Source organism: Chlorella variabilis (genome assembly GCF_000147415.1).
Source record: "Chlorella variabilis unplaced genomic scaffold CHLNCscaffold_5, whole genome shotgun sequence".
Lineage (NCBI taxonomy): Eukaryota > Viridiplantae > Chlorophyta > Trebouxiophyceae > Chlorellales > Chlorellaceae > Chlorella > Chlorella variabilis.
In genome coordinates this window covers 720,001-733,460 of record NW_005435083.1, presented here as the reverse complement: position 1 = coordinate 733,460, position 13,460 = coordinate 720,001, and the positions used below count along the sequence as shown (strand labels likewise).

The 13,460-nt window shown below is 59.6% G+C and overlaps 4 protein-coding genes across 4 annotated transcripts in view; 3 read left to right on the top strand and 1 right to left on the bottom strand.

Moving 5' to 3' along the window:
• Positions 1 to 1,344: 1,344 nt before the first annotated feature.
• CHLNCDRAFT_57230 (hypothetical protein) lies at positions 1,345 to 3,102 on the top strand (the record flags this gene model as incomplete). Its single annotated transcript, XM_005849738.1, has 3 exons — positions 1,345 to 1,884; positions 2,047 to 2,167; positions 2,953 to 3,102. Exons 1-3 carry the CDS (start codon positions 1,418 to 1,420, stop codon positions 3,100 to 3,102), a joined length of 738 nt encoding a protein of 245 aa, XP_005849800.1. The 5' UTR covers positions 1,345 to 1,417.
• A 945-nt stretch (positions 3,103 to 4,047) lies between these two features.
• Positions 4,048 to 5,251, top strand: CHLNCDRAFT_20847 (hypothetical protein; the record flags this gene model as incomplete). The annotated part of the gene is made up of 5 exons (XM_005849737.1): positions 4,048 to 4,184; positions 4,277 to 4,378; positions 4,448 to 4,680; positions 4,794 to 4,969; positions 5,153 to 5,251. 5 exons carry the CDS (start codon positions 4,048 to 4,050, stop codon positions 5,249 to 5,251), a joined length of 747 nt encoding a protein of 248 aa, XP_005849799.1.
• A 118-nt stretch (positions 5,252 to 5,369) lies between these two features.
• CHLNCDRAFT_50963 (hypothetical protein) lies at positions 5,370 to 6,870 on the bottom strand (the record flags this gene model as incomplete). The annotated part of the gene is made up of 7 exons (XM_005849472.1): positions 5,370 to 5,459; positions 5,536 to 5,649; positions 5,721 to 5,849; positions 5,940 to 6,040; positions 6,147 to 6,280; positions 6,417 to 6,562; positions 6,694 to 6,870. 7 exons carry the CDS (start codon positions 6,868 to 6,870, stop codon positions 5,370 to 5,372), a joined length of 891 nt encoding a protein of 296 aa, XP_005849534.1.
• A 593-nt stretch (positions 6,871 to 7,463) lies between these two features.
• CHLNCDRAFT_57228 (hypothetical protein) overlaps positions 7,464 to 13,460 on the top strand; it is a gene marked incomplete at its 5' end in the record, with an annotated part of 6,988 nt that continues 991 nt past the window's right edge. Inside the window, 24 exons of the mRNA XM_005849736.1 lie at positions 7,464 to 7,632; positions 7,761 to 7,919; positions 8,086 to 8,204; positions 8,323 to 8,395; positions 8,532 to 8,733; positions 8,817 to 8,866; positions 8,947 to 9,077; positions 9,154 to 9,288; positions 9,404 to 9,609; positions 9,705 to 9,855; positions 9,984 to 10,142; positions 10,270 to 10,549; positions 10,633 to 10,720; positions 10,819 to 10,909; positions 11,002 to 11,098; positions 11,523 to 11,623; positions 11,730 to 11,837; positions 11,925 to 12,032; positions 12,150 to 12,230; positions 12,374 to 12,556; positions 12,678 to 12,810; positions 12,946 to 13,004; positions 13,083 to 13,182; positions 13,278 to 13,389. Coding sequence (XP_005849798.1) covers positions 7,464 to 7,632; positions 7,761 to 7,919; positions 8,086 to 8,204; positions 8,323 to 8,395; positions 8,532 to 8,733; positions 8,817 to 8,866; positions 8,947 to 9,077; positions 9,154 to 9,288; positions 9,404 to 9,609; positions 9,705 to 9,855; positions 9,984 to 10,142; positions 10,270 to 10,549; positions 10,633 to 10,720; positions 10,819 to 10,909; positions 11,002 to 11,098; positions 11,523 to 11,623; positions 11,730 to 11,837; positions 11,925 to 12,032; positions 12,150 to 12,230; positions 12,374 to 12,556; positions 12,678 to 12,810; positions 12,946 to 13,004; positions 13,083 to 13,182; positions 13,278 to 13,389 — 3,095 coding nt within the window. The remainder of the gene's footprint in view (positions 7,633 to 7,760; positions 7,920 to 8,085; positions 8,205 to 8,322; positions 8,396 to 8,531; positions 8,734 to 8,816; positions 8,867 to 8,946; positions 9,078 to 9,153; positions 9,289 to 9,403; positions 9,610 to 9,704; positions 9,856 to 9,983; positions 10,143 to 10,269; positions 10,550 to 10,632; positions 10,721 to 10,818; positions 10,910 to 11,001; positions 11,099 to 11,522; positions 11,624 to 11,729; positions 11,838 to 11,924; positions 12,033 to 12,149; positions 12,231 to 12,373; positions 12,557 to 12,677; positions 12,811 to 12,945; positions 13,005 to 13,082; positions 13,183 to 13,277; positions 13,390 to 13,460) is intronic.

Genomic DNA, 13,460 nt, shown 5'->3' with positions numbered 1-13,460 from the left:
GGTAAGCAGCTGCACAGACAATGGGGCAGTGCAGCTAGAGCCAGACATTGATTTGCACCATTTGCTCTTCCTTTGTTCATTCAATTGCAGCCCCATCGGCACCTTCAGCAACGAGGAGGGCGTCGACGAGTGCAACATTTGTGTTCCTGGGCAGTATGCCAACACGGCTGGCTCAAAGGGCTGCAAGACATGCCCCGCTGGCACTTACTCCATGGGGGGAGCCGCCTCATGCCGACCGTGCCTTGCTGGGTATTATTCATCCTCGGGCAGTGGCTCATGCAGCCCGTGGTGAGACAAGGGTGAAGTGCCGCCAGTTGGGTGCCACTCGTGCGCCAACTGTCGTCTGCTGCTTCCGGCAAACCTGCAGTTGCTCAGCCTATTTGTTTGCCCTGCCTGCCCCTGTCGCAGCAAGCCCGGCTCGTTCACAAGCAGCACAAGAACGGCGACATGCACTCGGTGCCCGCTGGGCAACCAGTGCCCTACGCTTGCCACAAGGTGCCTGTGCCTGCACCATGGCGTGCTACTACAGAATGGATTGCATGCTGCCTTGGGTGGAACAAACTGAAAGGAAACGATGAGCTAACACAACATCAACCATGCGTAATGAGTGCAGGGCCCCACAGCCTTGCCCAAGAGGGCAGTATAGCAACAAGGAGGGAAATCGGTTGTGCACTCCATGGTAAGGAGCGTTGTTACATCGAATGTTGCCTCCTGCACTCTGCGAATGCTGATCCATTGGTTGTTTATCTGCAGCCCTGTCAACACATACCAGGACGCTGCGGGCCAGCGGGGATGCAAATCCTGGTGCGTGTTTTGCGCGGCGGATCTGCCACACGGTTCCATGCTTTCCTGCTCATGCACTCTGCTGTCGCACTGCTCCTGTCTGCAGCGCAAGCGGTTTCAGCACCCGAGGTCTGACCGGACAATCAGCATGTCAAGCCGTCCGCCAAGGCAGGCCGAGTCGGCGGCTGCTGCTGGCATGAGCGCGCTATTGCGGCCCACGCCTTTTTCTCAGCATTCGCACCGGCATTTCCTGTATCTTTTGCATCTGTACAATGTGTCTCTGAACTGCGATATTCTTTGCCTCAAATGAACCTGCAACATTTTGTCCTCTTGACTCTACTCGACAAACTCTGCCGCCCTTCAAAAACGTTCCTCTCATCGACCGAGAGCATGCATGCATTCATCAAACAGCTGTAAATATTGATTGAAAAGTACGTTGGGAAAAAGACTAGCAAGAGAGAGAGACACATTAGGTCACGCCCTGGTGGCGGCGGCGGGCGGCCGCCGTCCATGACCCACGGACCGTGCATCGTCATCAACACTAGTTCCGGCCCTCTTACACTACTTCCCGATCTCCGCCTAGCCTCAGCTGGCACGCCATCACCACGCGTTTCTTGCATGCCTTCTAAGCACCATGAGCGGAACTAGCAGCAGCTCACCTGACAGCGAGGACGACGGGCATCCTGTGGACATTGCGCTGCGTCGCAGGGCAGCCGCCGACACGGCCAAGCGGCTGGGCGGTGGCGGCAGGGGCGGCGGCGTGCGCGCACCTGGGCCAGAAGGCCTGCAGGAGAAGACATCGTCCCCGGAGAGTGGGGAAGTGGCGCCTGCAGGGCGCAGGCAGCAGCCGGCAGAACTGGGCAGCCACGAGAAGCCAGGCGGTGACCGTGGTAGCAGAACAGAAGCACACCACAGTGGGGCAAAGGGCAAACCCGGCTCATTTCGGGATTTAGACCACGTGCTGGTTTCTGGCAGCGACAGCAGCAGCAGCAGCAGCGGTGCAAAGGTTGGTGAGCCAGAAAACGCTCCCACCGGCGTCATCCTGGTGGGGACCGCCGAGGAGCGGAATGCAGAGGTAGCTCGCTTGTTGCGAGATCCAAGGTGCTTTGCTGCTTGTTGTTGCTGCCTACTTGGAGACATGCGTTGGCATTGTACAGCAAGCATGCTATTGTAGTGCCGCGCCCAGCTAAAGCCAGTCAATCGTCCCTCAGCTCCTGCCGTCAATGTTTCCAACCAGCCGCGCTGTGCACCCCTGCCGATCAGGTACTTTGACGAGGACTTTGAGGAGGCGGGGCTGCGGTGCTTTAAATGTGGAGGCAAGGGACACTTTGCGCGAGACTGCATGGCAGAGGCCAAGGAGCGCTCCTGCTTCTTGTGCGCCGAGGTGAGATGTTGCGCGCTGAATGCCGTCATCGAACCAAGACTGCATGTTTGGTTACACTCACACCTTCCCTGGTGCAGCACTGTTCTTGATGCTGCCGCACCCGCAATGCGCTGCAGTTTGGTCATGATAGCCGCGACTGTCCCAACAGTCTGTGCTGGCGATGCCAGCGGCCAGGCCACATGGCGCGCGACTGCCCATATGGCTACCGGCAGCAGGCCAGCTGGGACGAGTCGTCGGCAGCGGTATGCCTGCGCTGCGGCTCGGGGAGCTGCCCCTGTGCAGGAGAGAAGGATTTCGTGAGGTGGGTCTGCTGTAGGGTGGCGGGCAGACTAGCAGGGTTTGCGAGGCAGCATCGCACGCCTGTGCAATGAACCCACAATTGGGTGCTGCGCTGCCAAAGATGGCTGACACATGGGCGCTGAACATGCTCACAGGGCGGATGGTGGCTGCAAGCGGGAGTATGTCCAGCACGACCTGCGACACGTGCGGTGCTACGCCTGTGGCAGGCGAGGGCACCTGAGTTGCGCTGCAGCACCCACTCAGCCTGGAAAGCTGAGCTGCGCAAACTGCGGGCAGGGCGGACACAATGCAGGTGTGAACTCCAAGTATGGGTCATGTGTGGTGAAAGTTGTGTGCGAGTCAGCGACGCCCCTTGTTGTCATGAATCTTGCATACCCCCGGTATAGGTAATGGTGCACACTATATTGATTCTTGCAGGTGAGTGCCCACGTGAGCTGCCTCAGGTGATGCGTGGCGAACGCTTGAATGCCCACTCGGCATCGCAGCCGTACATCGGCGACAGAGGGGGGTATGGCTCACGTGGGCGGTTTGCGAGCTACAGCGCCTATTCGGAGATCGACCACAGGGGTTACGATGGTGTCTTCATGGAGGCGCGAGCCGGCAGCGGAGGGCACAGCAAGCGACCCCGGCGGTGATGCTGTAGCCTCATGTGATGGTGTTGCACGCTTGGACAAATGAATAGGTTTGTTAAAGTGGACAAGACAGGCGCAGAGCTGGATGCCGATGGTTGTTCCCCCCTCCGCATCAAGGTTCACTCCTCGCATGCCCGTTTGGTCCCAGTAAGCCGCCTGGGGTCTGCAGACACGTTCCCAAAGGCAGCATGAGCAGCTTGAGCAGAGTGTGACCCAGCATCCTCAACCCCAGCCCAGCACCTCAGCCCCACGTAGCACCTCGGCTATCCACGCCTGCGGCCATGCTGGGCTGCACGCTATGCGTCTGCAAGCCGTCGGCGGTGACGATGCGGAGCAAAGGCCAGGCGCTGCCAGTGGGTAGGCTGGGGGCGGCGGCTGCTGCCGGCGCTGCATCGCCAAACAGGCAGAGGGCGGCGAGCAGGGCGGCAGGGTCTGGCAGCCGCAAGAGCTTGCCCGAGCCACTGCGCAGGGAGTTGGCCAGCAGATCAGCAGCAGGACAGGCCATGGAGTTTGCAGCAGCTGGAGGGCCTGCAGAAGGTTGCCCGGCAGCAACAGCGGAAGAGCCGGTCATCACTGCATTGGGCCTTGCGATATAGACGACCGGCTGACACCTGCAAGCAGCGCAAAAGGGCTTTACATTCAAGAAACAAAAAGAAAATGCACGACCGGATCGGCCGCCCATTTCGCGGCATTTGCGCAGATCCGTTGTCCGTCTCTCGTTTTGTTAGCCCGATGGCGGCGGCAGCAAGCGTTCAGCCCTGCTTGCGACACGGGCATGGCGCCTGCAGCATGCTCCTTTCCGCTCGCGGCGTCGGGGGCCCTCCGCTGCGGCAGCGCATGATGCCATCGCAGCATCCTGGAGAAGGGACCCCACCGCACACCCGTCGAGCGCCCCGGCGAGCGGCAGCAGCTTTGGCGGCAGTGCGCCCCGAGGCCGCCGTCCCAAACATGTCTGCCTTCCTGGACAGCCTGAAATGGGACAACAGCGGGCTGGTGGTGGCCATTGCGCAGCATGTCGACACCGGGGAGGTGCTGATGCAGGCATTTTCCGACCGCGCCGCTGTCAGCGAGACGCTCCAGACCGGGTGAGCGGCCGGCCGCGGCAACAGCTAAGTTGACGCGTGGTGCACAGCCTGGCTGGATGGAAAAGCAATCATGACTCCCTGATACTTGCGAGCAGGCTGGCTACATTCTACAGCCGTTCCCGCAGCGGGCGGTGGTGCAAGGGGGAGACATCGGGACACTACATCAAGGCCAGTGCTCGCCGAGCTGGATGCTGGTTGGGCTGAAGCTTGTGCCATCAGAGCGTTCCCAGGCTGATGTCGTGATGCTGCCTGCAGGTGCTCAGCATGTACATGGACTGCGACCGCGACTCGCTGGTCTACTTGGCAGAGCCCATCGGGCCTGCCTGCCACACCAATGCGCCCACATGCTTCTTTACGCAACTAGATGCCAGCGGTGGGGAGGTGCGGCAGGCAGGAGACCACCACTCGCGGGAACACGCACCCATGATCACGCTTTATGCATTGGAGCGCACAATTGCACAGCGGCGGGCAGAGACGGAGGCAGGCACAAATGCAGGTTGGTTGTGAGCAACGCTGGTCATGCGGTTTATGGTGGTGTGGCTGCGTTGCATGCTGCGCCTGATGTCCTGTCCTCCACCGAACAACTCCCATGCCATGCTTGTGGCACAGGCATCAAACCATCCTGGACCGCCAAGCTGCTGGCAAACCCAGAACTGCTGTGCAAGAAGGTGCGGGAGGAGGCAGCGGAGCTCTGTCAGACGCTGGAGGAGAGCGAGGGCAAGGAACGGGCGGCCAGCGAAGCGGCAGACCTCATCTACCACGCCATGGTGCTGCTCAATGCACAGGTGGGGCGGCAAGGTGCTGACTATGTCTTCGGCATAGGCTTCATGCTCATGCCCATGTGTTGGCGGCATCCAATAATTGGCATTGTAAACTCGCTTCCCTTGCTGTGCCTGCTGAGTAGCCCATGTTGACAACATGAAGCAACCACGTGTGACAACGTAGTGGTTTTGCACTTGCGCATGCAGGGCGTGAGCTTGGAGGATGTGAGCAAGGTGCTGCGGTCACGGTTTGGCACCTCGGGGGTCGAGGAGAAGGCGTCCCGTCCACCAAACCCGCAGACTTAGAAGGCAGGTACAGGGTTGAGCCATAAATTTGATTGGAAAGCTGCGGTTCTCACTTGGACGCTTGATATCAATGCATCCCAGTTCTTATTCGAGTGCGCCTCTGCCAGCCGCATGCCCTTCAGTCGTCGTCCCCACCAAATCCTGCATCCCCCTTTTCATCGTACGGCATGACAACAAACTTGACGATACATGTGCGTGGGGCATGGGCCTGCAGCGAGTGAACTGGCAGCGTTGGGGCACATGCATGCCTGCACACCTGCATTTGATAGACACGCTCCACCCACCTGGGATGTGAGGGTACCCAGCAGGGGTTGAGCCTCGAGAGACGCCAGGGGGGCACCTCCCGCCAGCGTGAGCATGTGGGTCACCCGCAGCACACCTCGACTGCTGATGGCTATCTGCATGCACACCAGGCTGGGCATCAGAAGCTGTTCCGGTTGGTCTCCAACTGCAAAAGCGCTGCCCGCACCTTGGCGCTCCACAGCTCTTTTTGTGCCACATTCGTGAACGCAGCCTTGAGGTGCTTGTACTTGAAGGTGGCACGCACCTCCTCCGTGTGGCAGCTAAACCCATCCAGGGCATGAGCGGGGAAAGTGATCTGCAGGCAAATACACAGGTTCAGCTGTGCTCCCTATCTCAGGAGCAGTGCGAGCTGCACCGCTACGCACCCCCCCACACACAAACCCACCTCTAGGCTTTGCTGCTTGATGCTCTGAAGCGAAAAGTGCATGGGGCTGCGCCGCATGACAAATTCCACCTCGCCGCCTGTCCACTCTAGATCCTCAATCGCTTCACGCAGCAGCAGGCCTGCACGTGCGGCATGTGGGGCTTGCTAGCACAGCGGATACAACACCCTCTGCCATGGCATGAATGGATTTGGTCGCCCCACCCCCACCTGACAGGATGACTTGGGAGCACACTTCCTGCGGGTCCCACATGTCGTCCAGGCTGCTCATGTCTTGCTGTGCCAGTGTGGCAACCTTGGCGTAGCTGCAGATGGATGTGCGGGCGCTGGCGTCCTCTGTTGTGCTGCAGGCATGGAGCGGGTGGTGAGGCTTCGAAAAGATGCCATATCGGCATGCAATAGCAATGTGATGTGACCCATACTCGAGTGTACCCAAGGGGGCAAGTCCCTGCCCCGTGCGGCCACCCGGTCCCAACTCACGTCAGCAGCAGCGAGTTGTCGGGACCTGGGTACTGCAGGTGCAGCTCGTGCGGCATGCTGGACGCCACAGTATTAATCGAATCCAGCAGCATGCTCAGGGGTACAAAGAAGGTGAGGCTGGCGGGCGCCTGGAACTGCGAGAAGACCTGCAAATGCAGATCAGATGAGGGAGGCAGGGAGGCACTCCTGCGTGGTGGCGCATGCCGTGGCGGCAGCAGCGACCCCGCGGCGGTAGCGGCAGCGGCAGTCCGGCAATGGCATTTGTCTCCCTGCTCACCGACGTGCTTAGGGAGATGCCCGACTGCATGGCATGCCCACCGTCCAGGAAGCGCAGGCTGAGCCCTGCGGCGGCCTCAAACGTGACGGCGCATGGCAGCTTTTGATGCGTTCTGATCGCCTGCAGGGCCTGGACGAGGCTGCGCACGGTTGCAATCGTGGCGTGGGCCTGGGCCATGGTGACGTTTTAGCTAAAACGCGACGCCTGTGCACCGAGCACACGATGCTGGCTAAGGCCTCGGCTGATGGCGGCGGTGGTGGTGGCGACTGGTGGTGGCGACTGGTGGTGGCGACGATGGCAGCAATTCCTCAAGCAAATGCATGTAACAGACAGGATGGATTTTAACGATGAATAGCCCACGATGATGTGGGCGGGCGGCAGTGTCACAGAGGCATACGTCGTTTCCCCTATTGGTTATAGAGGCGATCACTATGTTTTCTAGCCAAAGCCAGAAAATGTACCGGGGCGGTACACCTGTGCGGAACCTGAGGAATCTATAGTCAGAATGTTTCACACATTGTGGCAGGCATTGTGTGCAGTCGCGCACTGCCGGAGGGCCAGGAGCGAGTGGGTGGGTTTGTGGCTGGCAGCAGGCCTCCCCAAACGCGTCAGCTGGGATGTCGGAAGGCGCAAAGACACCCCGGGGCGCCGCAGGGACCAGCCCATCAGCATCTCCTGCTGCTGGCCCCGATGCCGCCGCCGTTGCCACCGCCGACGCCGCAGACGCTCCCGCTGCCATCCTGCGAGCCCACTCGCAGTCCCATGCCGAGATGGCGCGCCGTGCAAAGGTGGCCCAGCGCGAGACGCTGACTCCCGCCGTCCAGCACGAGTTTGGTCTGGATCGGCCGTCGGTCACGCCAGCCATCCGCCGCAATTCGTCGGCGCCCTCGCTCAGCCGCCTCGACGACGGCCTGCCCAAAATCGTGATTGGCATCTGCGGTGGGTGTTGCGCCTGAGATGGCATGCTGGGCAATACTGAATTGGCAGAGGCGCAGCATGAAAGCTCGTCAAGTTGTTGCACCAATGAATCGTTCCTCGCGCCTCCCGTTTACTGCCATGCCCACCAGCCATGGACAAGAAGGCGCGGTCAAAGCAGATGAACCACATTGTGGAGCGGCTTCTGCGGTATGGCGAGTTTGATGTGGTGGTGTTTAGCGACAGCACCATCCTCACCAAGCCCGTGGACGAGTGGCCGCTGTGCGACTGCCTCCTGTGCTGGCACTCGGGTCAGTTGGGTGGGCAACAACAAGTTAAGACTCCAACACAAATGGTCCACAGCCCGTCACAAACCAGCAGCTTTTCAGGTCACCACATCAGCTGACCTGTGCACCACAACTGGGCCCGCAGCTTGATGGAGCGGGTCTCAGGCGCAGCCTGCCGCTGCTCTTGCAGACGGCTTTCCACTCAAGAAAGCGCAGCAGTACGCGGCGCTGCGCAAGCCCTACCTCGTGAACGACGTGATGGCGCAGGACACGCTGCTGGACCGCCGCCGCGTGTACCGCACCCTGATGGTGCGCTATGGCCAGCTGCTGCTTCTTGGGTGCCAGGATCCTTGAGTGTCATTTTGAGCCTTCATTTTGCATTCAGAAGGGTTCACTTGGCGCTTCTGTGTCAACTGACGGTGTGCAGGACAGCGGCATTCCCGTGCCCCAGCACATTATTGTTGACCGAGAAAACCTGCCGCAAGGCCAGACGGACCCAGGTGCATGGTTGGATGCATTGGCCACGCTGTTACGGAGGAGCTGTGTGTCATCCACCCTGGTCAAACATGTGCTGTGAGGCAGCTGACTCGCAACCGTCTGCCACCCACCGCCTGCCACCCATATGTCTGTCAGCAGAGGGCTTCATGGAGACGGAGGACTATGTGGAGCTCAAGGGCGTGCGAATTTGCAAGCCATTCGTGGAGAAGCCAGCCTCTGGGGAGGACCACAATGTGTACATCTACTACCCGCACAGCATGGGCGGCGGCGTGAAGCGCCTGTTCCGCAAAGTGGATAATCGCAGCGGCGATTACGACCCCTCAGACCCGGGCAATGTTAGGTGCAGAATAGGCAGTATTTGGAGTACACATGTTGACTGGCGCTGCCTGCCCTTTTGATGAACACATCTCTGCCTGCCTGCAGGCGCAAGGGATCCTTCATCTATGAGGAGTTTCTGACAACAGGCGGCACCGGTGAAGTTTATTCTGCCGGTCACTATGGTGATTTGAATTTTTGAGATTGAGCAATACCACACATTTGCTGCCTGTTGCAGATGTCAAAGTGTACACTGTGGGTCCCCGCTACGCGCATGCCGAGGCGCGCAAGTCGCCGGTGGTGGACGGCAAGGTTGTGCGCACGGCAGACGGCAAGGAGCAGCGCTTCCCGGTGCTGCTGACCCCGCAGGTGCGCACCAGCTGCCATTTCCCTTTTGTTGTGTGGGGCGTTATGATTCTTTCTTATCCATCATTTGTGTTTGCAGGAAAAGGAGATTGCGCGCATGGTGGTCCTGGCATTTGGACAGCGGGTATGCGGATTTGACCTGCTGCGTTCTGAGCGGGGGCGCTCGTACGTGTGTGATGTGAATGGCTGGAGCTTTGTGAAAAACTCGCACAAGGTGAGCTTTGGGTGCACTGTCACTCCTTTTACACCCATCATTTGTGTTTCAGCTGGTTGATGTTTCCTTCTCTTCTTTACTTGCCCATTGGGTCCCTGACTTCCCCTCGCTGCAGTACTACGATGATGCTGCCGGTATCCTGCGCATGGTCATCTTGAGTGCCGTCCAGCCGCACCGTCTGCTGGCTGCGCCGCCGCAGCCACTGCCACAGCACGCGTGTGGGGATGTGGTGTTGGAGACCGTGGATGGCAGCCAGCACGGCATGCACTACAACATGTCAATGGATGACATGCGGAGCCAGGTGGCGGGAGAGGAAGACAAGTGAGTTGTGCCATACGCATTGGTTGACATTGGGCAACTTTTGGGGAGTTCTGTACACCGTTTGCAGCATCAATTTCACCGGATCACTGCTGCAGGCCCGAGGGCGAGCTACGATGCGTGCTTGCGGTGATCCGCCACGGCGATCGCACGCCCAAGCAGAAGATGAAGATGAAGGTCACACAGGAGCCCTTGCTCGCTCTTCTGCACAAGTACCTGGATTCCAAGGGAAAGCAGGCCAAGCTCAAGGTAGATGCTGCGCTGCATTCTGTCAGCCAGCCGCGACTCCTTCTTCAGAAATAATCAATTCCTTCTCCTGTGTCGACCCTGGTGCGCGACTTCGCATGCCAAGTTTGATCACCAACCACTGTGCGCAGAGCCCCAATGAGCTGCAAGACCTGCTGGATGCCACGCGGCTGCTGCTGGACGAGCTGGAAGCTAAACAGCGCGCAGCAGCAGATGCCGTCAACGCCGGCGCGGTGCCTAGCCCGGAGCCCGACAGCGATGAGCTGCGGGAGAAATTCCGCATCATGAAGGTGGCTGGGCACGTAGTGTTAGTCCGGGTAGCCTACCCTGAGTTTTTGTTTCGGTATCACCCCACAAATGCCTGGGACCCTAACTGCATTGAACTACAGTGATCTTGGTGCTCAACCTTGGTTGCAGACGGTGCTGGAACAGGGCGGGCAGTTTGCAGGCATCAACCGCAAAGTACAACTCAAACCTCTGCGCTGGTCGGCACCTGAGGAGCGCAGTGGGGAGCAGCCACGTTGCGTGGAGGCGCTGCTCATCCTGAAGCACGGTGGCGTACTGACGCATTCAGGACGGCAGCAGGCCGAGACGCTGGGCAACCTGTTCCGCAATGTGATGTATCCTCCGTCTGCGGGTGGTGGCCTGCTGCGCTTGCACTCCACCTACCGTCACGACCTCAAGATCTACTCCTCAGGTGGGATAGGAGTAAAGATGCGTGGGTGGGTGGGTGGGCGACATGTCTCCAACGTCGGGCATCGTGCTGGGTGCTGCCTGCAGATGAGGGCCGCGTGCAGACCAGCGCAGCTGCCTTCACGAAAGGGTTGCTGGACCTGGAGGGGTCCGCGCTGACGCCCATCCTGGTCAGGTGGGACAGCATGACATATGAAGGTATTGAAGAGGCATGCCTCGCTGGATTTTCTTGCCGTGAGCCTGTTTGTGCTCTGTTTTTTCTGTTGCTAACAGCTTAGTGAAGAAGGACGCGGGCATGCTGGATGCATTTGGCAAGGGCGCCTCCGCCGACATCCAGCTGGCCAAGCAGGAGCTGTATGCGCAGGTGCGCTTTGCAGCAACATGTGAGTGACGCTGGCCAACTTGATGGCGTGCCCCCTTCCAAGCCCCCCCTCCCCCCCGCCCACTTGTGTGCAGATGACCTGGGACCCCGCGACCAACACATCCATGTACACAGAGCCACAGCTCACTACCCCCATGGTGTCGCCGCCCTTGTCTCCCAAGCTGGATCCAAGTGCCATGCCACCCGGCATGCGGCTGCGGTCAGCAGGGGCTTCAGGTGCAGTGCGTGCATCTAGACAATTTGTTGAATGTTGACCAATGCAGAGCCTGCTGCTTGCGCTCATGATAGCTTGCCTGCTTCCACCAGGCTTTGTTCATCTGACATCTTGCTGGGATTTTTTTGTGGGTGCAGAGGATGGCAACGGTGCGTCACTGAAGCTAACGGGGCGGCTCGGCTCGTACAACAGTGTATCATCGGCAGAAGCTTCTGCAGCAGCGCGCACGCAGGCCGGCAGCCCACTAGACATGTACAGCCTCGACGCTGGTGCGTTTGGAGCTGCCAGCTGCTGTGCCACACTTTTGTGATGTTGACTGCACTGGCAGTGCTGACTTCCGGAGTTCTGCAACAGCCTATTGTTTCTTGTTGTTTCCTGCAGAAGCAATGCAGGGTGCCAGCAACATCCCTGGCAGGCCGCATATCTACCCCATGCCTGACAACCCGCTGGGGCTGCTGCGCCAGCTGCATGAGCTGCTAAAGGTGCGTTTGGCACTTTGGGCGCCTGCTGCTTGTGCTCTTGCTGTAGAAAGTCCTGTGCAAACCACATGTTTCCGCTCCTCGCCCCTCGGGTTCTACCCCCCTGCAGCTTCTGGTTGATCAGCTGCGACAGAAATGCCTGGAGGAGCCGCGCAATGATGACCGCCCCCGCGGCTACTCGGCGCTCACCCAGGACCCCAGGGAGTGCGCGCACGAGGTGGGAGGGAGGTGGCGCTGGGTACGGTGCTGCACTTGTCAGCCTTGCTGGGGCACAAGTCGTGTTTTTGGATTCATTGACTTGCAGGAGGGCAAGCCGTGCAGCGGGGAGAAGCTGCTGCTCGTGTTTGACCGCTGGCGCAAGCTGGCCAAAGCATTTTACAACGAGAAGAAGAATCAGTTTGACATCTCCAAGGTAAATGCATTTGACTAGACTGCATCCAATCTCGGGTTGCTTCACATGCGCTGTCTCACACTCGCTGTGTCCTGCTCATTCTACTCTACTGCTGCGTGCCGTCTGGCGGCCTAGCAGGTGCCTGACATCTACGATGCCGCCAAGTACGACGCCATCCACAACCAGAACCTGGGCCTCGACCTGCGTCCCGTCTACTCGGTGGGTGGGTTGTTAGGGTGATGTGCGGTTGGAGGAAACACAGCGGGTTTGCACTGAAATAGGGATTGATTGCTGGGTTCTACAAAGGTTGTACACTCACCGGAATCATGTTTGTCATTGTCCCTCCATTCCACATCCTCAAGACTGCGCGTGCCCTGGCAGCGGCGGTCATCCCCAACGAGTATGGCATCCATCCTGCTGGCAAGCTGCGCATCGGCTCTATGATCTGCAGCCAGCTGCTGGGCAAGCTGCTGGCCGACCTGGCATCGATGCGGGAGGAGAGCATGCAGACGGCTGGCTTGCAGCACGCCGATAACTCCCTGCAGGTGAGGCCTGGTGGTGAGGGCTGACAATGGGGATTGCGAGACTGATAAGAGTGCACATTTCGGCTCCTCAACCTTAGCACCGCTGCCCTTGCCTTGTTCTGCTCCTCTTTCTGCCGTGAAGTATGATGCCATGGCTGACTTGCGCAACCTGGCAGTCAACAGCAGCAGCAGGCCCTCGGGCGGCAGCGAGGCTGGCGGGGGGGAGGCGGAGGGCACTGCACGCTCTACTAGCCAGGAGGAAGTTGTGGGAACAGGTGGCCAGGCAGCACACATGCGTATGGCACGTCAGTGGGTTGTCTTGACGTCACTGATGGTTGCACCTTGTATTGTACAACTGATTAACCGCTGCAGCATGGCTAATCTTGTTTGTCCCTCTTCTTGTATCACAGAACCAGATGATGGCGATGACGATGCGGTGCTGCACAGGCTGTGCCCCACATACGCCCAGGTGTGGTCCTGGCTGGTACATTGGCCGCCTGTGCGCGCAGTGGCAGTCAATCTCTCTTGCTCTCCCGCGGTGCTACAGGACATTAACTCGCCCTTCCGCCACGTCCGCACCCGCATCTACTTCACCTCCGAGTCCCACATGCACTCGCTGCTCAACGTGCTGCGGTTCTGCCAGCTGGGTGAGCACGTCACAACCTGGCAGAATGCAGCTGCTCTGGCTAGGCATGCCAGCTCACACCGGCGCTTGTCCACCGCTGCAAGTGGCTGCGTGCAGGGCACGAGGGCGAGGCGCCGCTGCTGGGTGAGGAGGGGCAGCAGGTACTACACGAGTGCCGCGAGCTGGACTACATGACGCACATCGTGCTGCGCATGTTTGAAAATATCACGTGAGTGGGCCGTTGTGGTGTGTGTTAGGGGGCTGGAGGGGGGGGGGGGGGGGGGGGGCCCCCCCCCCCTC